General features: G+C 44.5%; 1 protein-coding gene across 2 annotated transcripts in view; it reads left to right on the top strand.

The window, feature by feature from the left end:
* The window catches only part of LOC119493046 (zinc finger SWIM domain-containing protein 6), a 57,146-nt gene that overhangs the window by 12,831 nt on the left and 18,771 nt on the right, over positions 1-25,544 (top strand). For both annotated transcript variants that reach the window (XM_037778042.1, XM_037778040.1), the window contains exons 2-5: positions 17,654-18,010; positions 20,826-20,974; positions 23,633-23,783; positions 25,343-25,522. In XM_037778042.1, coding sequence (XP_037633970.1) covers positions 17,654-18,010; positions 20,826-20,974; positions 23,633-23,783; positions 25,343-25,522 — 837 coding nt within the window. The remainder of the gene's footprint in view (positions 1-17,653; positions 18,011-20,825; positions 20,975-23,632; positions 23,784-25,342; positions 25,523-25,544) is intronic.

Here is a 25,544-nt window from a genome sequence, read left to right as displayed (position 1 = left end):
AGTTCAACTATTAAATTATTATTAATATTATTATTAAATCAATCGGCAACTGTTTTGATAATCGATTAATCAGTTTGAGTCATTTTTTAAGGAAAAAAAAGTCAAAATTCTCTGATTCCAGCTTCTTAAATGTGAATATTTTCTGGTTTCTTTACTCCTCTATGACAGTAAACTGAATATCTTTGAGTTGTGGACAAAACAAGACATTTCAGGAAGTCACCTTTGGCTTTGGGAAACACTGATCGTCATTTTCCACCAAACAACTAATCGATGAATTGAGAAAATAACGAACAGATTAGTCGACAATGAAAATAATGATTAGTTGCAGCCCTAACACAGTGTTGTAGCTGCTGGGTTTGAATCAGAGTGTGTTTTTGGGTATATCCTTTGCTGTAAGCCTTTACCAGAGAAAAAGCTGTGACTCCTTACTATCATTATCTAGTGGGAAATTAGCTCCATAAATCAGGTTGTGTCTGCACCATGCTCTGCTCATACAACCACAGGACTACAGATCAACCATTGTTGTTACTTGGCATTGTTGAGGATGCCTGCCACCCTGTCTGTCTGCATTCTTGCCCAAAACCTCCTATCTGGCTGCCTGTCTGTCTGGCTAGCTGTTAGCCGGCTAGCTGTCCCTCCTGGGTGGCTCCACCGCCTCACCTCCTACCCCCCTCGCAGCACAGTGACAGCCCAGCCCAGGGAGACGTGGGTAATGGTCCTCTCTGATGTACAGCCTGACTCAATTGGACTGGATGGCAGACACACGCCTAAAATAACAAAAGGAGGGGAGAGAAAGAGAGAGGGGGTGGCGAGGGAGGAGGGGAGGGAAGGAGCGAAGCGATCGATAAAGCAGGGACACATCGCCTAATAAAGATTTATTCCTTTTTTCCCCCCTCGCCATCCGCCTTGGCAGGGCAGAGAGGGGGAGGAGAGAATGTGATTAGTGGTCCTCTTCTCCCAGGGTGCCTCTGATAGCATGTGCGTACGCGTGCACGGCAGTATGTACATCTCCAAATGCGTTGTGGGTATTTTTCTGCATCTCTTGTGTGCTCGTCGCATGCGTCTCTCCCTCTCCCGAGAGCAAAGGGGGTTAAAAACAGTCTCTGTCGTTTGTTCTGCCGGCAGTGGCACTAGCAGCTGCAGCTGTGTCCCTGCCTCCTCTCTCTCTCTCTCTTTCTGTCAGCTAATATTTAGTTAATCTTTGGTCTGGGACCTACGGGACTGGCCGGAGCTCCTGGTGCCCCATCCATCTCACGCTGATCTATATTCCACGCTGGATCCCTGTGCCATTAACCACCACCGAGGGGAGGAGAGGAGGGGATAGAGAGGCGCAGAGGTAGAACGAAGAGGAAAGGGCAGATGGGTGGAGGGAGAGCTGTAGAGAGACAAGAGAGTGATGGAGAGGAAGCAATAGAGGGAGGGGGGGCTGTCTACCGTCTCAACACTAAACGAGAGGGAAAGGGAGGAGAGGAGGTGGGCCGGCTATTCCAGCCATGCACAAAAATGTCCTCCTGATTTTGAGGAAAAAGGCGAATGATTTGCAAGAAATGTGCGAAGGGATGCATGTTTATTTTTGGAGCGCACTGCTACCCATTCATTGTCTCCTACCTTCCTCTTATTTCCTGCCTTATAGATACCGTCCTGATCAAGTCTTTTTTATATAGAAGAGCAGGTGGAATTACTTAAATCCAGCTGAAAATAGTGAGGACGTCAAAGGTCGAGGAGGAAAAAGGTGGCGTAGGTGGAGGAGGAGGAGGAGAAAAAAGAGGCAGAGGTGTGGGAGTGAGTGATCCATATGCACAGAGCAGGCCACTTCATTGATATGCATTGTGTAGTTATGAAGGGGTCCACCTGTGAAGGCTCCAAGTGCTGAGTCACTCACTAACGCACAGACTAAATGCTTTTATCCCAGACGCCTGGTCCATCTGAATGGAATATAATAGGCCATAAAGTGCTTTGCTAGCAGCGGCTGCTTGCCCCGTGGCAAACCCTCGCCCCTCACATCCCCTACTCCAAATCTCATTTCGCCACTTTTATGGAAACAAAGCATGTACACGCTCTGCTTTAATTACATCGTTTTTTTTTTCTCCTCCTCTCAGTGTTTTCCTCTTCTTTCCATCCCCTCTTTTCCTTGTTGTTGTTATTCAGCCACAGAGAGCTCCCTCTTCTCACTTCAGCCCTACACTCCCCTACGTCCCTCCCCCCTTCAGCCATGTGTGATCCCTTTGCTGCTGCTGCTGTGTGTGTGTGTGTGTGTGTGTGTGGGGCACCTGTTTGGGATCTCGGTGTGTGTTTAGGGTCATGCCTGCAGGTCGTGCGTAATGAATAGCAGGGCTGTTGCTGAGGCACACAACTGGTTGAGAAGGAGGTAGCCAGAGAATAATGACGGAAGGAGTAGAGGAGGATGGAGGGATGGCTGGAGGGAGGGAAGAGAGAGGAGCGAGGGAGCAGGAGGACCAGCGAGGGAGGGAGGAAGGAAGGGAAGAGCGGTTGCGAAGCCAGTGAGCCTTAACCACCTTCTGTCAGTCTGTCTGCTCTCAGCGCTGTTTTCTCTCTCATAGGAATCTAATGGCTTTTCCACTGTCCTTCTTCCAAACCTCCTCCTCCACCACCACCTCCACCCTCTCCCCCTTCTCTCTCTCTCTCTCTCTCCTTCTCCATAGCTGTGCAATTTTTTTCCCTTCTTACTCCTCTCCATCTCCTCTCACTTTCCGTTTCTCCTCCCGGAGTCTCTGCGCTGTCCTCCCCTGCTACCTCCCCTCCCTACGTCCTTCCAGCTGCTGGCCAGAGGAACAGCTGACTAAATCTAAAGCTCGGGCCCCTGGCTCTGGCCCCGGCTCTGCCACAGCCTCCTCCTCCTATTCTCAGCCCCTCTCCCCCCCCCTCTCCCTCCTCTGGCCTCTAGCCCTGGCTCCTCTCTCAGCAGCCCCAGCTCAGCCCTGGCCCTGCCTCTGAGCCTCGGCTCCAGCTCTGCCTGACTCTCAGCAGCTCCCTCCAACCATCCCCCTCCATCCCACTTCGGAGCTGAAAAGCCTCAAAACCCCTCTCATTCTCTCTCCCTCTCTGTTTTGCCTATAAGCTTGCCCTCTCCCTTTCTCCCTTGTTCTGTTTTTTCACTCTGTATTTTCTTGCTAATTCACCCCCCCTCCTCCCAGCTCTGACGGTCTGTAGCGGGGCCCCTGGTACTGTCCCAACGTATCTGGACCGAGGCCTCATCCAGGTTGGCTGCAGTTCAGTTCTCTGGCTCCTATACGCAGCCTCTCTAGCCAGGCATCTTTCTCTCTCTCTGGCTAGTAGTCACTGTAACTCATTGTGGCTCGCTTTACTCCGAGCCACGTTCGGCTCGTACATTCGGTCGTTTTCTGGCTCGACACTTCCTCGCGAAGCTCTTTGTGTCCTTGTGCGTCTCTTTGTCTCTCGCTTCTCTTTAACTTGTGTAGACAGGCTCGGCCCCAGCACAAACACATACGCTCGGCACGCAGACGCATGCGGGAGTGTGAAGCATATGACACATGATTGGCAGCAGGGGGAGGATGGGGGAAAAGCGAGCGAAAGGGGAAGTGGGCCTTGTCGCATCTCCAGGCAAGCCGGGGGCTCGAGTTTGATCGCTGCCCAGGGAAGGGAGCCTTTGTCCCCCCCCCCCGTCCTCCCCTCCCCAACCTCTGTGGCTGTCAGAGCGAGGCTGCAGGCTGGTGTGATTAGGTGCAGGCCCAGGCTCCGCCATCACTCTTCTGTTGCCCACAGAAGACACCTGTCAATGCTCTTCCTCCTCTCTGACACCCAACTGCTCCGAGATGAGCGACACAGGGCTGACAGAAGAAAGTTCAGAGAGCACCCCACAGCTACAGTGGGATGCACACACACACATTCCCTTTGTGTGGAAGTGGGCCAAGGAAGCCCAGGCAGGAAGAAGCAGCAGCAGCAGCAGTGTCGGTCTGCGCCAGTTGAAGCAACATCAGAATCTTCTGGAACACCTCGCAACTCCTCACAGATTATTATTCAGCCCACTCCCTGTCTGTCTAATGCCCAATACAGCCCTTTGTCGTTTCTTGCTGCCTTTGTTGTCATTTTGTGTTGTTTTGGTTTTGTGTGTGTGTGTGGAGAGAGGAAATTGGGGAGGGGGAAAAAAGCAGCAAAAGTTTCCTTTTGGAGTCACGTTTTCTCTTGTTGACTGACAGATACGGGACGATGAAAGCAAATCACAACGTGCCACCGACTTCAAAGCTTCCTGTGTTCCTCCGTTTATTGGCAACAACGCACAACAACCTCTCTCCCGATGTGGATTCTTCAAAATAGGGAGGGAAAAAAGCTAGACGAAACAGAGGCAGATGACAAAAGGAGCTACCATCCAAACAGCTAGAGGGGGAAGAGGGAGGAGGAGGAGGAGGAGGAGGAGGGGGTGCTAAATAATCAGACCTAAGCAATGTAACCGAATCGGACTGCTTTTCAAAAGCATTTTCAATCAAAACGGGCTTTTGATGCGCACTGATTCTGATACCGGGGATGTTTGAGGAGAGAAAAAGTGACGGCTTGAAGTTGTAAAGAAGTCTCTGCTTTGGGGGGGAGCTTTGGTACCTCACTGAGTGGTGTGTTTGGAGTCAGTGTGTGTTTTGTACGGACAAGCGCAGCAGTAATTAACTAAGTGTAAAAGCTAAGATGAAGTAAGCCGCTTGGTTCTGCTCTCCTAACCTTATAGACTCTCTCTCCCCCCTTTTATTCTTTCTCTTGTCCAGGATGGCACCCATTGACTGCCACTGACCTAATTTGGGCAAATTTCACTGACCTACTTCATGGGTGAATGCTGACTTGCCCACGGGAGGGGATTCTCTCACACACACACACACACACACACGCAGCACCCACATATTCTTTTCTATCCTTATGATTAATATGCAGACCCTCAACCTCCTTTACGGTTGCCATGGCGCTGGGCATATACCCCCTCAGTTGTGCCCTACTACACCTCCTCGATCCCACATTACACCCCCCGTCGTAGCCTCCTTCGGCACTCAAATGAACATAATGAGGATCTCAAAGTGCAGACAAGTGGTGAAATATAAACATAGCAGTTGGCCTTTGTTTCATGTGGTCTCAGAGGTGACATAGTCCTTCACTTCACAAATCTCTGAAGAGACATAATCAGCGTAATTGCACACGGTTATGATTATTCTTCTGTCATCTATGAAAACGGTAACTTGAGCGAATTTGATTAAACAAGGTGGAAGATGCTTTGCGTGCACAGACAATCACAGTAATTCCTTTACAGAGTTAGATGGATGGAGACTACCGTCCCATAGGAGGACTGGCATCTTTAACCCACTTGTATTTAAAATGAATTCATGCATCATTGTGTTGCTCTAGCAGATTAATTCCCAGTTGACCGGACACATACGGTCCTCTTGAGGGTTTCTGGAAAAGGCTTTGTCATAGTTGGATTAGTTTTGCCCTTTTTAACGTGAAGATGATTAGTAATAAACTTCTCTGCCTGCAGCCTCCCACGAGGACATGCTAGTTGGAAGCAAGTCTAACCTGATTCAGTGTTTTGGTCACGCTCTTGTGTTATTCTTTGCGAGCTTTTGTGCAGCTGTGTGTGTGTTTGACAAAGAATGAGAGGTATTTTTTGTTTCTATGTGTGTGGACCTGCCCGCTTTCCTGTGTGTTTGCCCACATGTATATGCACGGCGTGCAAAAACACACATGTACGTACACGCACGCAGCGGGCAAGACATGTGTTGTCATGGCAACACATGCAGATGTCAACAAAAGAGGCTCCAGGGTGAACATTGTCTCCCTCTTGTCCAGCAGGGTGCAATTTATCTCAATGGAGCCATGAAAGGAGGCTATTTACATGAAACGAGAGCTGTTTCTGGGAAATAGGGGTCTCTCTGAAGGTTTTGATGTCAGCTGCCTGCTTTTAGCTTGAGAGTGGAAACCTAAACCATCTAGAGAGGCAGAGAGAGAGGGAGACGAGCGAGCTGTAAACCTACTGAGAGGGCTCAGTTCCCTCATGTGGTTGCAGCTCCTCACCCTGAAAGTCTCTCACCGTTTCCCCTCAACACGCTTGGAGAAGGCCAAGCGTAGCGTGTGATTTCAGATGCTTACAGTTTGCACCGAGTAAATCTAACCCCCTTGCTTTATAGCTTATCCTTAAGAGAGTGGTCCTAACATCAACGTCAATATTTACAGGAATAGCCCGCAGGCAAGAGAATCGACCACCACGATTCAGCGGAGACGTATTCAACCTTTCTCTTGCTCCCCCCCTCTCTCCTCCTCCTCCTCTCTCTCCCTCACTTGTCTTCATCCCGGTAATTCCCGTTCTCTGCAGCAGCCCGTCGATCACGGCGCCAGGTGGCTGAGATATTTGGGTTGCCTTTGTTTTGTGTGTGCATACAAGGTGCACCCGGCATACGTGTGCGCAGCGTCTTCGCCAGGGCCGCGGCTTTGACACAGGCTCAGCGGCTGTTTGAGAGATGCTGGATGACGCGTGTCAAGTGATATTAAATGTGAGAGAACCTCCCCTCCTCCCTCATTCACTCCCCCCTCTGCTCTGCCCATCCCTCCGCCGTGGACTGTGTCCGCTGTGGTTAGTGTGAGCTATGACACTTTTCACTGGGGTTTTAGGGGGGTGAAGAAAGGCCTCACGTCTCTGTGGGTGGAGTGGCCACTTTGGCCTACATAAGCTCTTGGAAGGTCAATGGATATACAGCTGAATGTGCACACATACTATACCCATGCCACATGACACGTGCTTTGCAATTTCATAATCCAAACAAATCTGTGTCAAGGCGTTAGTGTGTGAGCTACATATTTGTCTGTGGCAATGATAATTGCTTGGTAATTGCTCATGAATGGGTGTGTGTTTTAGTGGTTGCAGTGCTTTTGTGTCGTCTTCAAAGAGAGGTGTCGCGGTAAAATCCAGGTCACTCTCAGTCACATTGTATTTAGATTACTACACAAGCTCATTGTAGTCAGAAGAAAGACAAAGATATGGGTCTGAAAAAAGAAAGTGGCATGTAAAAGGTTAACCTCTTTCCTGGCGAATGTATCATTTCTCTGTGGTGTTTGCACACGTGTGTGTATCTGCTTCCATCTGTGTCAGGTAATAATGTGGAAGTATGAGTAGCGGGCCAGTGTGCTCGGTGCTATAATGGGACGGCCCGAGAGTGGGGGGGAGGTGTTGTGGGGCAGGGGCGTGTTTTACGCCAGGATGTGGCATGCGCTGCCGAAACAGAGAGCAGCGGGTGTGACCTCGGTGACTCCAGGAAGGAAGGGGTTAAGCACGAGCCGGCAGGGCTGCATGGGCTGCGTTACGCAAACTGGCGGCTGGCTGGAGCTGAAAGGGGAAGTGCTGAGCTCAGAGGAACACTGGCTCAGAGCCATCACTCCCTCCTCCCTCCTCTGAAACCCCCCCTCCGCCTCCCCTGGCCCTCTTCCCCACCTCCCCGCTACAGCTGAGCGCTCCCCATGCTTCCCACCGCCAGGCGTGGTGATGTGTGTTTGTGTGTCTGTGCTGGAATGCAGCTCCCCCCTCGGCTGGGGCCTGTGTGTGTGTGTGTGTGTGTGTGTGTGTGTGTGTGTTCATGTGTGGGTGTGCACGTGTGTGTGTGTGTCTGTCTGGAATGATGCCTCCCCTTGTCTAGTGTGTGACGTCAGTACACACAACGGGTCAGCTTAGGGCTAGGCAACGCTGTGTGTGTGTGTGTGTGTGTGTGTGTGTGTGTCGTGGGAGGGGGGAACAGGGGAGGAGTCAGTTATTGGAGAGAGAAAAAGGAAAGAGGAGGGGCTGTTTGTGAGCAGAAGGAGGTTGACTGCAGGGAGTCACTGAAGCCAGTATGTATGTGTGCATGCATGAAGGCATCATGAGTGTGTGTCAAAGGGTGGGGTAGTGTGTGTGTGTGCGTGAGTGTGTGTGTGTGTGGTGGAGTGTGTCGGGTGACTTTCCAAACGAAATGGGAAGGGTAAAGAGTGTAAGGTTATTTCCCGGTGCGGACAAGAAATGAACCTAAAAAAATGCACCCATTCTCGCACATGTGTGCACACAGTCATGCGCTGGTTTTTCAGCTATTTTCATAATGCAAATGTGTTCACTTTCAGCCATGTTTAGCGCCCACAGCAGTGCCTTACTGTCTGTGTGCTGCTGTACGAGCTTCACGGAATCTGAATTGTTTTACCCTTTTTTTGTTTTTGAGCTTTGATGTCAAGACTAATTTTTGAAAGCTGTTTTATCAAAAAGATTAATCTCAAAAGGATTTATAGGGCAAAGTTCAAATTAAGCAAGAGAAACACATCTGTAATCAATTCTGACAGGCACAGCAAATGTCCTTTTGGCACACTTTCCGTGTGCAAATTATACGCAAGATCTAACAAACACAGCTCCGCCTCACTAACACACATTCCCAAACCAATGAAAATCATGTATCGCCCATATTCTTTGTTTATTCCTTTTTATAATGTCCCCCGTGCAGCCGACGCAGACCGGTTCATCTCTACCCAGAGTCTCCTTCGAAAGGACGCGGGCGCTATAATGTCTCGACTGCATAGGTTTGTCGTTAGAAAGATACTGAAGCCCTGAAGTAGCAGACAATGGCTTTTCAATGGATCTCATTACCACCGTCTATAGCTTGCGTGGCTCTACTGGGACAGGCCTCTGCTAATTACACACATTCATTTCCAGCCAGCTGTAATTTCATTCACACTAATGAACCTTGCACATGGATTGGGATAATGTATAGTTAATGTACAGCCAGGAGACGGAATTAGCAGGCTAGTGGCTTCTCCAGTGACAGAGATTTGTTGAATAGCGGCTAAAGGGACAGTTCACCCAACACCACACAGATGGCATTCTGAAATTACACCTAACAGTAATTTTAGACCAAAGTATTTAATAGTTAACTACGACAAACATAGCCTGCCTTGTCAGGAATATAATCTGATACAACCAAAAACACATCCCAAAAATCTGTTTGTTTAACAATTACTGTGACATTATGCTGTGTAGCTATGTTCAAATATATCTGCATTTAAAATAACAGTTGACATTTTGGAAAATACACTTATTATCTTTCTTGCCGAGAGTTTTATCTGTACGGTAAATATGGAGCTACTGAAAGCAGTTAGCTAGCTTAGCTTAGCATTAATACTGTAAACAGGGGGAAACAGCTAGCCTGGTTACGGTGACCAGACGTCCCGGTTTGTCCGGGATTATCCCGGTTCCAAGCTGGTTGTCCCGAGTCCCGACAAACATCTGTAACACTAAAATGTCCCAGTTTTCAACAGTCTCCAGGTTGTCACCACAATTAAAATAATGACATCATACTTCTTTTCAACGCTTACATCGATGTTTATCATGTTCTGTCCCACTCATTATTACCTAACCCAATATAACAAATATAAACAATGCACCACGCGTCTAAATTCAACACTGATTTGTCTGTATGTGCGTCAATCAATCAGTGCGCTGTTGTTGTCAAGGCTGTTGCTATATGACACTCGCAGCTCTTTCTGACAGAAACTGTCAGTACACTTACGGTAAACTGTCATGCCAAAGAGAAAGTCGGTCTTTTCTAAAAAGCGCTTGAGGAGGCTTACCTCTTCCTTCGTAAAGTACCCGGCAATGAAAATGCTGCATTCTGCACACGCTGCAAGAATACATTTCCGGTCGCACACGGTTGGAAATGCCGATATAAGAGATCCTATTAAGGCCAGAAAGCAATACACAATAGCACGCCTATATGGTGCGTGGATAAGCGCATACATGTGTGCATGAATGTGCGGTACATTTAAGGGTCCTGGTTTGAAGGTTTGAAAATATTGTCACCCTAAATCTGGCTCAGTTCAAAGGTAACAAAATCTGCCCTCCAGCAGGGAGACCAGGAAGTCGCTGCAAGAAATAGTCTCGAACATATTCACCTTTAAAACCGAATCTTCTTGTTTCTGCACTTTGGTTTGTGTGCGGATTAAACAACAGAGATATGATGTATTAGAGGTGCTAGTATAGGAGGATTTTGTCACGTTTGGATGGAGCTAGGCTGGCTTTTTACCCCTGTTCCCCAGTCTTTGTGCTAAGCTCAGCTAACCAGTCGCTGGCTCCAGCTTTATATTTACTGTAAAGACATGACAGTGCTATCAATCTTCTCATCTATAGCTATCGGCAAGAAAGCGTATTCCCCAAAATGTCAAACTATTCCTTAAACAGAATCTTTGCCCAGGCTAATTCCTCCCTCAATTTCAGGTTTCTTGCAACTGGGCTCTTTCATCTGTTACTAACAGAACTCATTTTCTCATCACTTTATCCCTTTTGTCTTGTGTCTATCACGTCCCTGAACAGAGGCTTCACTGTCTCTCCGTACTGGTCAGCCTTCTGAACGCCAACCTTTGGGATCAGTCAGCAGAGCAGTAACACCAGCTCTGCTTGACAGGCCCAATCCAGCAAAATTAGAATCCATTTTGAAAGTGATAGTTAGAAAATTGCAAGTCATTCCTGATGTACCGCATGACAACTAAGTGGCAGCGGCCCAGTAGTCGACTGTCATTTCAACCGCCAGCTGATGACAACTCCAATCACCCACACAGCCGTCAATGCACACACACAGACACAGACACACACACACACACACATACAGATATTCCTTCCCTCCCATCCCTATGATTAGCATGCATATTTTGCTGTCAGAATCTCAAGCGGAAGTAAAAGCATTGAAATTCATAGAATATCTCAAAACATTAATTCATGCTCGTTTGTGTCTGTCGGGGTGAGCATTCAGACTGTGAGATGTTCCAGTTGTGTGTGTGTGTGTGTGTGGATGTGCATGTGCATGTGCATGTGATGAAAACACACCCGGGGTTGAAGAAGGCCTTTTGGTCTACCAGAGGGTTTAAGGCATAAATATGGCCGCCCCTGGAGCTCAGCTGTGTTATTCCAGCCCGTCCCACACCTAGGACACACACACACACACACACATGCACACACACGCCCGGAGCAAGGTCTCCTGCAGGATAGCATTGATCTCTGTTTATAGTCTCTGTATGGGTGCTTCCTTATAGGACCACACACGCATGTACTCATTGTTACTCACACAGACAGACCTGCCCTGTAAGATGCTGGAAGGCCTTGTATTTGTCTTTATAGGCATATTAATTGTGCCAGTTCAAGGAGCCGCGATGGAGGAAATTGTCCTTTTCTAGCTGTGGGTGGGATGGAGGTGGTGGTGTTAGAGGTGGGGGGTTGCCCAGCACAGTTCTTGCGACCTTCCTCGACCTGCCTGTCTTCAGTTGTGGTTCAGATCTCCTTTCAGTAGGGCCTCTCTGTTCAGACCAACCAAACAGATTGGATTCCAGTCCAGGGGCTTTTTTCTCAGTCATGTTCTAGCTATCTTTGGTCAGCATGGAGTGGGATCCCAACTACTGCAGGTGGTCCCCTGTGGATGGGAGAAGCTCTCAAAAACATCAGAGAACTAGCTGTGACGAAGTCCGCCTGTTGCGTCACCTCACGTCGCTTTTGTTTTGGCCGACAAGTTGCACCCGAACACATCGCGAAGACTACAGTTGGATGGCCAGTTTGCACGTACGCCCTGCGCCTGCGTGAGATGAAATAACTCTCCACACCAGCAGGTCACGACAGTCTGTATTCGTCATTCAAAAAGGGAAACCGGAAGACCCGAGGACTGCGGATGTACAAGTCGTTGTTATGATACGTACATGAAACAAAGCGGCGTTTGCCGACCATTTTCACACCACACTCACTCACCACTTAGCTCCATTCCAGATGGCTATGTCGTTGTGAAAATATCAGTGTATTGGAATGATCAGATGAGAGGAAAAATGAGAAAAGCTTTCTGTTGTTTTTCCTCTTCACTTTACTCGTTGGTTTGCTTTCCTCACTTCCGTTCCTCCCTCTTGTTTACTGCTCCACCGCCAATTCAATATGCTGAATCGGCCGAAAAACCTCCCACACGGGCAAACTAGAGCCAACTGTGCGGGACACACCGAAAAAACTAGGGTGTGTTATAGGGCCTTAACAGGCTAGAGTCGGGTTTAGGTGTTGCTTTTTGTCTGTCTGCAGCTTGTGAGGTAATTTGATTAATGTGCAAGGCTAAAGTGAATCGGCGCAGGCGAATAGCCCTTAAATATCTATTTGCTCTCTCTGTTTCTTCCTCTGTGCTTTTGTTGACTCACTTTCACACCAGCCCCATTTGTTTCATCTTATTTCTCGCACTGAAATCAATCATGTATTCAGAATCTCTCTCTCACACACACACACACAAACACACAAATACAACAGATGAGCGCTGTGTGAGCTGCATGGTGCCATATTAGATTTAGGTGACAGTCACTCATGAACCAATTCAGCCAATAAACTTAATGACCTCCCCACTGCTGGGCCCGAATTTTCTCCGTTGACTTGGAATCTTAATTTGATTGCGGAAATATATGTATGTTGCTCAATCGAATTTACTCCGGTGATTTTTGGAACACTGAGCACTTTTGTGCTTAGGCAAGCAAACCTTTCAGGCACCGGCCGCCTGCCTTCATGTGGGAAGCTAAATCCTGTTTTATAGGGAGCGTATAAAGGCGGCATTCTTCCGTCACGGCAGATGTATGTTGAAGGAGTTGCAGGTCTTAGTCTGGGGGCCTTTCCTCCCTGAAATAAGAGCAGGAGTCCGGTATTTCTGGGGGCCTCCCTTGTTGTTGAATAGACAGAAGTGGTCCTAGCTGGTCAAGAGAGCGCACGCTGGCTTATCGGCACTCATACAAGTTCAAAACCAGCCAGAAAGATAGAGCAAAGTGCTATTTATTTTGGGGAATGCTTTGATGTGGATCCCCCCCAAAAATGTGGGTGGTCTTGCAGGCTTTTTGTGGGATCTGAACATATATATACATACGCTAATTCTCCCTCTTTCACACACTGTTCTTGCTGCAGCTCCTCGGGCCAAGTGTGATTTCACCAGGGCGGTCACAAGGGGTTTCTAGGGCAACCTCACAGAGGCCTTGTTCTAAAAATGGCCGCCATGGTTAATTTGAAAGCCAACCCTGGCCTCTTGAACATGCACAGAAAAGAGCCCCGAGCACCACTCGGGGAGGGGAGCTGGGTGGACTGGGTGAGGGAGGGGGGGAAACCAACCAGGCTCTTTAATAGCTAGCACATGAGACATTGAAGGTTTCATACCCACCCAACCAGGAGTCATGGGAGGTGTGTGTGTGTGTGTGTGTGTGTGTGTGTGTACCTAAACAGTAATAGCCCTGTACTCAGTGCTTGGCTGAATTAAAAGGGCATTTTTTGGCGTGGGGGGGCAGTTTTTGGTGCCCAGACGATTGGACGGGGAAAGGCGAAACTCATTACCTACCCATCTGTCAGAGAGTGAGAGAGAGAGAGAGAGAGAGAGAGCTGTGGGAATGTGGATGGAGGGAGGGAGGGAGGGAGGCATGAAAAGGGCTTGGAGAGAGTGAGAGTGTCCATTAATAAAGCAAAGGCAGACTTTTTTCGAACAGGGATAACTCTTTTATCACTATGTAGTTTTTCATACTCCATGTGTTTTGGATTTTAAAAAAAGTATCCCTGTTAATTTTCCCTATGGGAAAAAGAGAAAACATTTGCAACACTGCAGCTGCTTTTACGACAAGTCTGATATGCATGTGTGTGTGTGTGCGTGTGTGTGTGTGTGTGTGTGTGTGTTTGTATCAGAGGTTGATTTTTCTTTGAGCTCTCTCTCAGCCCCACATGTTTTTGATGTTCTCTTTTCCTCTCCCCTCTCTGGACCAGGAGGCCACTCTTGAAACATAAGCTCGTGTCACACACAAACACACACTAAATGCATCAGCAAGTATTAAAAGCCATTGCTCATTTGTATGTTGTTACACAGCTAAATAAGTTAGCTCTCCATTCTACAACCAGCTGCGCCATGTAAACCTTTTTGTCTCGTTTAAGAGTGACTCAGTGTATCTCTCTCTCTCTCTCTCTCTCTCTCTCTCTCTCTCTCACAGCTGTAGACGTATAGGCTTTGATCACTGCAGATGCGAGTGGCTGCCATATTCGATCCACACCCCTCTCTTCTGTGGATATTGTTAACGAACATGTGCTTCCTCTGCCAGCTGGCTTTCCGAATGGAAAAAGCATATCTCCATGGCAATGTTCGGCAGTTCTGCACTGTTGGATATTTGCAGCCAACACTTCTTAGTTCTGCAATACAATAACAAAACATTTAGCTATTTCTGTTTTGATGCTCTTTGCAACATCCGTGCTACTGGAGCTTTTTTGAATCATAGACTGATAAAAATTGTCCGAAGTCGAACTCATGTAGAGGCTGTTTTAAATGGGTTTCCTGTCGGCGTGGGAATCACCAGAGGCCCCACGATACGATATTATCATGATACTTAAAGCTGCAGTGGGTCAAATATGATTAAAAAAAAGTTATTTTTATAAAACAGTCACTATATCCCGACAAAAATCATGTGCCTCTGTTTCCTCTGTGACCTCTGGTGCTCCTAACGGCATCTGCAAGATTTCACAGACCGGAGGAAAACAACCAATCAGAGCTGATCTGGAGTCTGCCGTCCAGCTGCCGTCTCTGAGCAGCTGTCAATCACTCGCGAACTCCGACCAAACGGTCAAACTAATCAGCGCTGATCAAATATGAATCAATATTATGTTACTGTAATGCCTATTTCTCGCCTCAAATGTTTTCAGAATCATCTTGTAGTGTAGACCCGGCAGCCATGTTGAGATCTCTTGAGGGAATACCAAGCACCGCCCACCAGCCGGAGCACAGCCAATAGGAACGCTCTCTCTCTCTCTGAAATGACCTGTGATTGGTCAAAGTCTCCCGTCACAGGCTAGATATTTTAAAGCCTGAAAACAGAGCCATGAGGAGATGCAAAAGTATAGTTTCCTCTCAGAACACTTGAATTACAATATGCTGAAAGGTTGTTATGGAATTTCTGCCCAATGACGGCAAAAATATACTGCCTACCCCCACTTTAAGTCACGATACAACCTTATTACAATTTTAACCATTCCGCGATATGCTGAGTAATGCGATAAGATTTATTATCTTTTTTCAACTGCAAATTATGCAGCTTGTCAACATCTGTATTATCTGATAAGATACAGGTTTCACTCTGTTCATCTCAGAGTTTTCATTCACATACTGCATCTTGAGGTCAGAGGTCAAGGGACCCCTTTGACATTGGCCTTGCCAGTTTTTCCTTGCCAAAATGTAGTGTGACTTCGGAGCGTTATTTAGCATTTTTCTCGACAAGCTATTATGACAAGGTTGGTACCAATTGAGTCCTTAGGTTTTCTGATGTGTTTTTCTGTTATGATATCAGTATCTTCACTCTAGCTTTAAGACTGAGCCAGCTACAACCTCTGAAATACAGAATAGCAGCCGGGTCCTGGCGGCCATTGGATTAAGAGGTTAATAGTTTATATAATATAAGATCGATACTTGACGTCCGTGTGTCGATACAATATTGCCAAGCAAAATATCGTGATACTATGCTGTATCGATTTTTTCTCTAGTTTCCTGACTGTATCTTTTCTACAAACTGCTTTAGGGAGACTGCAGAGGAGAAATATAAGCCCTCCATAACCAGCTTGTTTTCTTTTAATATCCATCCTGAGGGCATCGCCAACACTATAGCCAACGATTCTGACTCTGTTTACTTCCTTCTCTCTTTTTCTTCTTGTTCACCCGCATCCTTAGTGCACCCCTTCACCATCAGAGGTTTGACCTGACCCCCGTTCATCTTTGCTTGTGTACCCCTCACCCCATTTCCATCTATATCCTATGAAATATTCAACTCCTGCCCCTCCCCTTCCTATCTAATGTAGAGGCCCAGAGAACGCTTTGATATCTGCGTTAATACATGCTTGATATCACAGCGATGCGTGCGCTCAGCCCTTTGATAAACGTATTTAAGAGATGTATGTCTTCGCCTGGTCCACATGCGTTTCATAGATCTCTCCTCTGCACATAAATGCATTCATAAGATACTCTCTTCTGTCTCTCCTAACCACTCCCATTATTAATAAATGCATGATCTCACGCGGCGGCTCAGTGTGTGTGTGCGTACGTGTGTGTTCTCTTTCATATGCTCATCAGTGTGTGTTTTAGGCCACTGCCGGGGACCCCGCCCTGCTCATTCATATTCATCCTCGCATAATGACTAGCCGCGCCTCCGGATGGCGCAGTCAGGATGAGATCAAACATTATATTCAAACAAGAGGCTGTATAATTCATACTGTAACAGCCGTGCTCACTGCTCACTTCCTTATCTCGTTCTCAGTTCCTCTTGTAGTGGATGTGAGTTCCTGCATCTAGATATCCGTCAGGTTCACGGACTCCCACTCACTAGCAGTGGTCTGCAGCTAGTCCCTATCATGCCCTCGTGATAAGAGAACATGGGGGCAGGTGACTGTGTCCGGTGGAGTCTGTTTCATCCTGAGTGCATTCATTCCTAAAGAGATGCAGTATATTCACTAATGTCATTTACTAAAGGGCACACTCAATGAGTTGATCAAGTTTAGGCCAAACCTCCAGTTGTTGGGTCAGTATGGAGACGATGGATGCCTGATCTCATCTCTGTCTTACTTAATGATGATTGGTTGAACCTCTGATCTTGTAGTAACAAAGTTTTAAAACTTTAATAAAGTTAAGTTGTTCGGCTTGAAACTCAATAAATCAAAAAGGCTTCAGTAATTTTAGGGCTGCCCCCTCTTTGGTCTTAGTCAGCTGAGATTTCTTTAGTCGATTTAGACATTGTTTATGTTTCCTTCATGCTGAATGACTTATTTCTAATCTGTAAAGATTTAAAGTGGTGCTTTTGTGTGATTCTGAGTGTGAGTCGTCTAAGAATTTCTTTGGTCGGGTCATTACTAAATGAGTAAAACAAAGGAATTAAGCGGTGTAGGACTGCAACCAACGTTTTCATTATGGATTAATTTCAGGATTATTTTCTTGATAAATCAATAAATCCTTTTATTATGGATAATGTCCCATGAGCTCATTACAAGTTCACAGAGCCCAGAAATTCAGTTAACTATATGACAAAGAACATTATAGGAGCTGGAACCAGTACAATTTTTGCTTGAGAAATGATTTCAACAATGAACCGATCATCAAACTTTTCATAATTAGCGATTCACTTTCAGTTGATGGTCTATTAGTTTCATCTCTAAAGTGAAGACGTAAGGAATAAATATAGGCCTGGGCAATATGACGATATATATTGTCAAAACGGTAAAAAAAATGTCTAGTGTATATATTTTTCTCCATTGTTTCCATCGTGTTATAGGCTTATTTTTTCTCTATAATTTCACTTAAAACTGTTTTGTTCATTTTGCACTCAAGTTCTTAAAATGACAAAATATTCACTACTTTTCATTTGTCAAGTATTTCATTCACACAGGAGTATACAAAAAATAGACTTAACCATGTGGTTATTTTATATAGACTATTTATTTATTGAATTACCAGAAAACACGCTATATCAGGATATATATTGTTGGTATCAAATGAAAAAACAAAATGAAATTGTCTATACAGTGATAGAACATTTTAGTCATATCGCCTAGCCCTAATTACAGTATACATCTCTTTTAAAAAAAAAACTTTCTTGAAAAATAACCTTCTCTTTTCTTCCCTTACTCTTTCAGGTTTCCATCTCAGCGGCACAGTGACGGACCCGGCCACACCCTCGACCCCGGAGCTCGTCTGCAGCGTCAGCGTCAGCTTCGACCGCTGCAAGATCACGGCAGTAACGTGTACCTGCGGCAACAAAGACATCTTCTACTGCGCCCATGTAGTGGCGCTGTCGCTTTACAGAGTACGGAAGCCCGAGCAGGTCAAACTGCACCTGCCCATCTCAGAGACCCTGTTCCAGATGAGCAGAGACCAGCTGCAGAAGTTCGTCCAGTATCTGATCTCAGTCCACCACACCGAAGTGTTGCCTACCGCGCAGAAACTGGCTGACGAGATTCTGTCGCAGAACTCGGAGATCAACCAGGTTCACGGTGAGGCAACGTGTGTGTGTGTGTGTGTGTATGTGTAGTGTGGAGAAGTTCGTTGTGTGTTCCTGCCTCTACATGCATGCGTGTATTGACCGCGTGATGAAGGTAAAGTGTGGCAGGATCAATGTTACTCATTAGTGAGATTCAGACAGTAAAGGAGAGACTGTGTGCTTCTAATCAACACTATAGACCCGTTATTTACCTCTGAGAGCGAGAGAGCGATACAGAAACAGAGACGAAGAGGTTAGCAGAGAGATAAAGAAAGGTGCATATCTCTTGTTATCGATACTGTACTTGCTACTTACCTTAATAAAAGAGGGAGAGACTGAAGGGGCAAACAACACGGGGGAAAAGAAACCAACTGAAAACAGGGAACAGAGGAAGGCATGAAAAAAAACATACATGTGTTATTGTCAAACTGGTTTGTAACTCAGAAGTGGTGATATAGAAGAAGAAGGCAAAATGAGGGAAGGAAAAGCAGTCGGACATAGAGAAATTTGGAAGAAGGATTTTGAAGAGACTGAGAAACAGGGAGGAAAAGAAGAGAGATGTGATGGAAAGAGGAAAGAACAATATAGATAAAAACTTCTGGGAATGGAGGACAGAAATAAATAAGCAACTCCGAGAACAAGAGAGAGAGAGATCTTCATCAAAGTGCTGTGATGAAGAGGTGTTTTTTAATTTGACAGCCGATTGATTTGTTGTCCTTCCATCAATAATCCTGTAAAACTAAAACGTATCATTTGGATTAAAGCATCCGACTGAATTACTCCTATTCAATTAACCTGTTAGGTGCATTTATTTACTTTTACACCCTTTTCAGAATTGCAGTCCTTATTTAATTTTTCCTTGTAGTAAACAACATAACGGTAGTTTTGAGGAATTAATAAACAGGCACACTGACTGTACTGTTTTCCTAATTTGTGTTGCTGAATTGTTGAAACAGCAGCACAATGTTTCACTTAGAAGGGACGTTACAATATCATTCTCTATGACGAGTAATGGATCATTTGTTTAGTTTTGCTTCAGGCTGCTTTCACAAAATATGCTTGAATACAGTGCAAAATAACTGAGGATAGTATTAATGGAAGACCACATTAATGATATTGATGTTGAATTGCAGTTGCAGCCCATTTTTCGAGCTTTACTGTTTGTTTTTAGAATTGTTCCCACTTGCATTGTCATAGTGCGCTTAAAATTTTGTATTAAAGGCTACTGCACCTAGTGACTGTTAAATTGCACAGTTTCAGAAGTAACTGCAACTAATGATTATCTTTATTATCAATTTAAACCGACGATTATTTTCTTAAATAATCACAGAAAATGTCAGAGAATAGTGAAATTTCCTAAAGCCCAGGGAGCTGCTTCATGCTGCGTGCTTTGTCCGACTAAAAACATTCAGTTCACCATCACATACGACACAGATAATCAGCAAATCCTCACATTTAAGAAGCCGGAATCAGAGAATGTTTGTCATTTTTGCTTGAAAAAATGACTCAAACAATGACTCGATTATCGAAATAGTCACCAATTAATTTTCTGTTGATGGACTAATCGATTAATTGTTTCAGTTCTGCTTTGTACATCACCTTGCCCTCAACAATGGCAGTGTATTTGCTTGTGTTCTTGTTAAGGCTGTCATCATATCTGATTTTCACTACACGATTATTGTGGCCAAAAGAATTCACAATAACTATATTATTGCGATATCTATAGAAAAACTTTGTCTTTTAAAAAAAAACTTTGTTTATTGTGCGTTTTGTCTCTTATTTGGCAAATGAATTACACTCAAAATAGAGTGTAGGGAGGGGGAGAGAGAGTCTGTAACCATTGCTTTATATGTAAAAGGATTTAAGAGGCGCTGGATTATTTACACGATACTGTATTATCATATGTGTATTCTTAACATGATATCAGTATTTCATTTTTAGATATCACGGTTATCACCAATACCAGTATATCACAACACGCCGAGTTCTTGTATTTATAAGTGTCTGAGGACACAAATACATGTTTACACGGGTATAGTAAAATAAGTTAAATAAGACTACTTTTTCTTCAACCATTACGGGTTAATGGTTGGTCTTTTTGTTAAGGTTAGAATGAGTTGCCAATATGTACAGTTTTACGTCATGCTAATAAAGCCATTTGAATTTGAATGAGTTTTGTTTTTTTTAAGTTAAATTCATTATTTGATTTCATAGATTTTTTTTTCTCTTTTATTATTTTCTATTTATTTACTTTTTTTATCATTTTATTTTATTACTATTATTTTTTTTCTCTCTTTTATTATTTCTATTTATTTACTTTTTTATCATTTTATTTGATTACTATTATTTTTTATTACTATTATTATTATTATTATTATTTATTTTTTATTTCTCTTTCCGTTTTGTGTGAACAAGACCAACATGGGGTGGGTTGAGGTGGGGTGGGGGTTAAGATGTGGTCCTTTTTCTGTTTTTATTTCATGTCACAGACACTGAATTATGTTCTACATTTGATAAGATGACCTTTGCCATGTCTTCAAAAAAACAAAAACAATACAAAAAAAAGATTTGGGGGAAAAAAAAGGTTAGAATGAGGTCAAATTGTGGTGGATAAGATGTACAGAAGACAAGGTTGAAGCTGGACTAAATAATACTTTTACTTTGAGTTGTGACTATTGCACTTTTCAAAGAGAAAATATCATAACTTATGAGTATAGCATCTGAACATTATACTGCATATGAGCCTATACTATTGATACATCATTCTAGACCAGGAATACAGTGGCCTAATACTCATATAACATATCTGTGTGTGTGTGTGTGTGTAGGGGCTCCGGACCCCACAGCAGGCGCCAGCGTAGACGATGAGAACTGCTGGCATCTGGACGAGGAGCAGGTTCAGGAGCAAGTCAAGCTCTTCCTGTCGCAGGGAGGATACCACGGCTCGGGCAAGCAACTCAACCTGCTCTTCAGCAAGGTCAGGAGCCAGCGACATTCATTCATCCACATACAGAACATAACAACACGCATACAACACATACCGACCGTGACTGCCACAGCCACAGGCACACGGATCCTCCCGCCTCCCTTTAGGTGTTCTCGTCTCTCTGCGAGAACAGATCCTCCCCTCTGCATCCTGTTAATAAATATTTTCTCTTTCTCCTTTAGTGCACTTCTCTTCTATTCCCTCATGAAAAGAGGCCTTCTCTGTTCAATCCCAGACAAAACAACTTACATATATTGGCACATACATTAAAAGGCAGGCTCTTAGCTCGAGCTAATTGCAGAAAGGAAGTGTAACATAAAGAGAGGGAGAACTATAACTATGCACTATAAACGAGTACATGAGAGATGTGTGGTGTTTGCTTGCTGTGTATTACAGTGGCAGAGCTAGGCCAGCGTTAATGTTGTGCGCTATGTAAAGTCTGCAAGCCAAGGCCATTATCATCCACCCTGCCCGGCTTTCAGAATGTCTCTCGACTTCGTGCTCTTTGATGCCTGTTATATCCTTTTCAGTATACACACACCCACTGACAGCCACATATACATATATATATATATATATATATATATATATATATATATATATATATACGCTTGTCCACTCACACACACCCACATCCAGAGTCACATACACATTCGTATACGCACATCGAGCTGCCCTCAAATGATAAACACACACCTGCTGTATGTGCATTTGTGTATATGTGCTCCTCCTGTGTCTTTTTCTTGTGAATAAATGTTGTCACTCCTCTCACCATAGAGACAAAAACACACAGTTTTTGTGCTTTTTCTCTGCACAAAAATGTTACTTTTTACGGCTTTTCACCAAAAAATTACCCAGACATTTTTTAAGAGTAGCAGATTAGTTTGAAACAATGTTTTCACCCAACAGTGGTCGCTGTTGCTAGAAGATGCTGACCATCGTAGTTTACAATAAACAAGCCCCTGTTGCGATTCGAACAGCTCAGAAAAGAGAAAGTAAAGAGAAAATAAGTACCAGAGAGGAAGAAAACAAACGGTTAAACTGTTTTTTTCACACAGATTTTTGTATTCTTCTTTTCAAAATTGGATTTTCACTCTCTTTGTTTTGTATATCTACAATTAACGCTGACAAATTTCTGGATTTGTATTTAAAAAAGGAATGAGAAATTACTGAAAATATTCAGCCTTAAAGTACAATGTAGCTCTGTTTGTGTTGTATGCAAATCATTTTGAAGAATATTTCTGAAGTGAAACCACAAAACTATTCCGAGGGCGTAAAACTGGTTTGAATGGTAATCGATATTACATGATGTGTAGTAAAGTGCTGGAAATATTTGAGAGAAAGCAAGGACAGTACGAGAGGAATTTCGGTCTTCTGGTTTGAGCGAATATTTGTAACTCCAGTTGAATGAACACTCTCAATTTTGACAGTTTGTACCACTTGAACACTCAGCAACAATGCTAGCAGGTGGATATGGGTCCTTTTTTAAAGCATGTCAGTATAAAATTGTTAGAAAGTGCCGCCTGATGTGGGTATGGAACTGTGTATGCAGGATTTTTTTCTGAAGATTTTTTTGAAATTCAATTAGGTTCAATTCAAGTCAACTTTATTTATCCCTGTAAGGACAATTTATAATATAAATTGAATATGCAGCACCTCAGCACCCAGATCAGCAGATCACACACTCAAGATAGGAAATGATGCAGTGTACATTGGTAATAAATACAGTCATGAATAACTATAAATATCTAAAAAGATACACCTGCGTGAATTTGTTTGGCGCTCACTTGATTTTGTCATTGATAAACTTCCATATAAGCATTTTTCTATCTGCGTCATTTATTTTGTGTCATCCAGTGAAGTTCTGTATGTCTTGTCTTTAAGTTGTGAGAGCAGCTGTTTGGTGTGTCTTTACTGCAGTGGTGGAAAGAAACTAAGTATGTTTACTCAAGTATGGTACTTAAATACAATTTTGAGGTACTCTATGTGAGTATTTCAATTTTCTGCTACTTTATACTTTACTACACTACATTTCAGAGGAAAATATTGTACTTTTTAGTCCATTAGATAACTTAAGCTACTAGTCGCAGAGTAATATTTGACATAAAAAAACACATGGTAAGCTTATAAAATACAACATATTGTTTAAGATTTAAACCAGTGGTTTCTAATCTTTTTGGCTCGTGATCTCTTACAAGAAATCTCTCTGCCTGTCCCCTAGGTCAGGACAAAACTGTATATAAAGTAGTTGTTTAAGTTAAAATGCTGCTTACACATTAATGAATCTATATTAATAATATAATGTAATATACTGTATGGTAATATGTCAGTCAGTAGCAATTTTTCTAGAGAACAAGTACTTTTATTTTTGATACTTTAAGTACATTTTGCTAATGATAATTTTGTACTTTTACTTTAAAGTAAGATTTTAAATGCAGGACTTCTACTTGTAATAGAGTATGTTTACATCGTTGTACTTTTACTTAAGTAAAGGATCTGAATACTTCCTTCACCACTGCTTTACTGTGTGTGTCTGTGTGTTCACAGCTCTCTGTTTGTATAAACTATGTGCATGTGTGTGTGTGTGTGGGTGTGTGTACAGTACGTAACCCGTCTAACTCCCTGTCTCCTCCTCTCTTCCTCCTGCAGGTGAGGGAGATGCTGAAGATGCGTGACTCCAACGGAGCGAGGATGTTAACACTGATCACAGAACAGTTCATGGCCGACCCTCGGCTGGCGCTGTGGAGACAGCAGGGCACCACCATGACCGACAAGTACAGACAGCTCTGGGACGAGCTAGGTGAGGGGGAAAAACACACCACACACACACACACAATGACTGTCCTACAAAATGTGCACACACTCTCTTCCCCGGTATGCACAGGCACGGACGGATTTAGCAAGGTGGGCGATCGAACCCAGACATTGAGACAAAGGCACACACACACACACACACATTTTTTCTCTTCCCGTGTTTGTTTATTTGTCCTTTGTGTCCAAGACAGCCCACATAGACACACACTCTGAGACACACACACACACACACACACACTCATCGCTGACAGCCCAGTCTCTCCCTCTCTCGCTGTAAACGCAGGTTTGGCAGCTCAGAGAGAGTGTCTTTGTGAATTACAAGCCGTTTAATGCGGCACACCGCGCCTCATCAAAACCCCCAAATATTATGACCTCGGTAATGTTTTCAAACATTATATATTTAGTTGATGTGACAGAGTGCTGCTCGCCATGCAGTCATTTGGTTTGATATAGTGTTGCAGTTCTTTTGACAGATGTACTGTACCTACAGCAAAACACTTCCTCCACAAAGCCACAAAACCAACAAGCCCGTCACCGGGACAGCGTGTCGTCTCCCATCTTTGTTGTTTTTCCTCTAATGTCTCGGTTGAAGTCGCTGCTTCTGCTATAGCTGTTGTTGATGATGATGTTCGTTTTCTCCCTTTGGTCTTGTTCTGCACTTTGTGAGGACAGCGCAGTGATCTCATCTGTTTCAATCCCACGTATTTTTGGAAGTGTGTGTACGGCCTCTTTGAAGTCCACACTTCAAACCCTTCTTCCCAAGTCCTTATCACTCCCCCTGATGTGCGGTGAATGCTGCCTCTCGGCGCCGCTCTCTCTCGCTCTCTCTCCCCCTCTTTTGTCTTTCTCCTCTTTGAGCCGCAGCTACTGCTCTCCTCCAGACACAAAGCCAAGCCTCATTCACTTGTCCTCACCCATGTCTCCTCGTCCAAATCATCTCCGCTCCCATTTCATTTTCTATTTCCCACTTTTTTTTTTCCCGCTCTCCCTCTGTTCTGCACCTTTTGTATTTCTCTCTTCATGTTCCGTCTCTGTCCTTGTCTTCGTCCTTCCCCCCCAAACTCTCTCTGCCTTTACACACATGCAAACGTACAACACAATCGCACACGCACATGCTGTAGAGTGTACATATCTCCGGCAGTCTTGAGAGTAAAATCCCTGAATGTGCTTGCATCCCCAGAGACATAGCCACTTTTCATATTCTGTTTGTTCCAATTTACTCCAAAATGATGTGTGTGCAGTCAGCGTTGCCTCGGGACTAGTTAAGTTCTCTGTTTTCACAGACTTTTGTGTTCCAGTGCAAGATGGCGGCAGCATACAAAATGTGCACTAAAAGAAAAAAGAAACAATGTTATGAATGCTGCAGATCTTTGAAAACTGCCTCCAGCTTTCAGTCTTGAATGATAACTGTATTTAGGATTTTTTAAACCTCAACAGACGCACCTACTTGCATTGCATGACTCGGTGCTGACATCACTGTCACACGCTGGGAAGTAGGTCAGCTGACTAAAGTGTGTGTGCTTTTACGTTTGTGTGGGTGTCCAGGTGCCCTGTGGATGTGCATCGTACTGAACCCCCACTGCAAAGCAGAGCAGAAGTCATCATGGCTGCGCCAGCTGCGCAGATGGAACAGTGTGGACGTCTGCCCCTGGGAGGACGGTAACCACGGCAACGAGCTGCCCAACCTCACCCACTCACTGCCTCAGGGTGCCCATGGCAACCAAGGTCAGAGATTGACAAGTTTTGT

This window comes from Sebastes umbrosus, chromosome 8 (genome assembly GCF_015220745.1).
Source record: "Sebastes umbrosus isolate fSebUmb1 chromosome 8, fSebUmb1.pri, whole genome shotgun sequence".
NCBI lineage: Eukaryota > Metazoa > Chordata > Actinopteri > Perciformes > Sebastidae > Sebastes > Sebastes umbrosus.
Note: the sequence above shows the minus strand (reverse complement) of the source record. Positions and strands in the feature narration are given on the sequence as shown.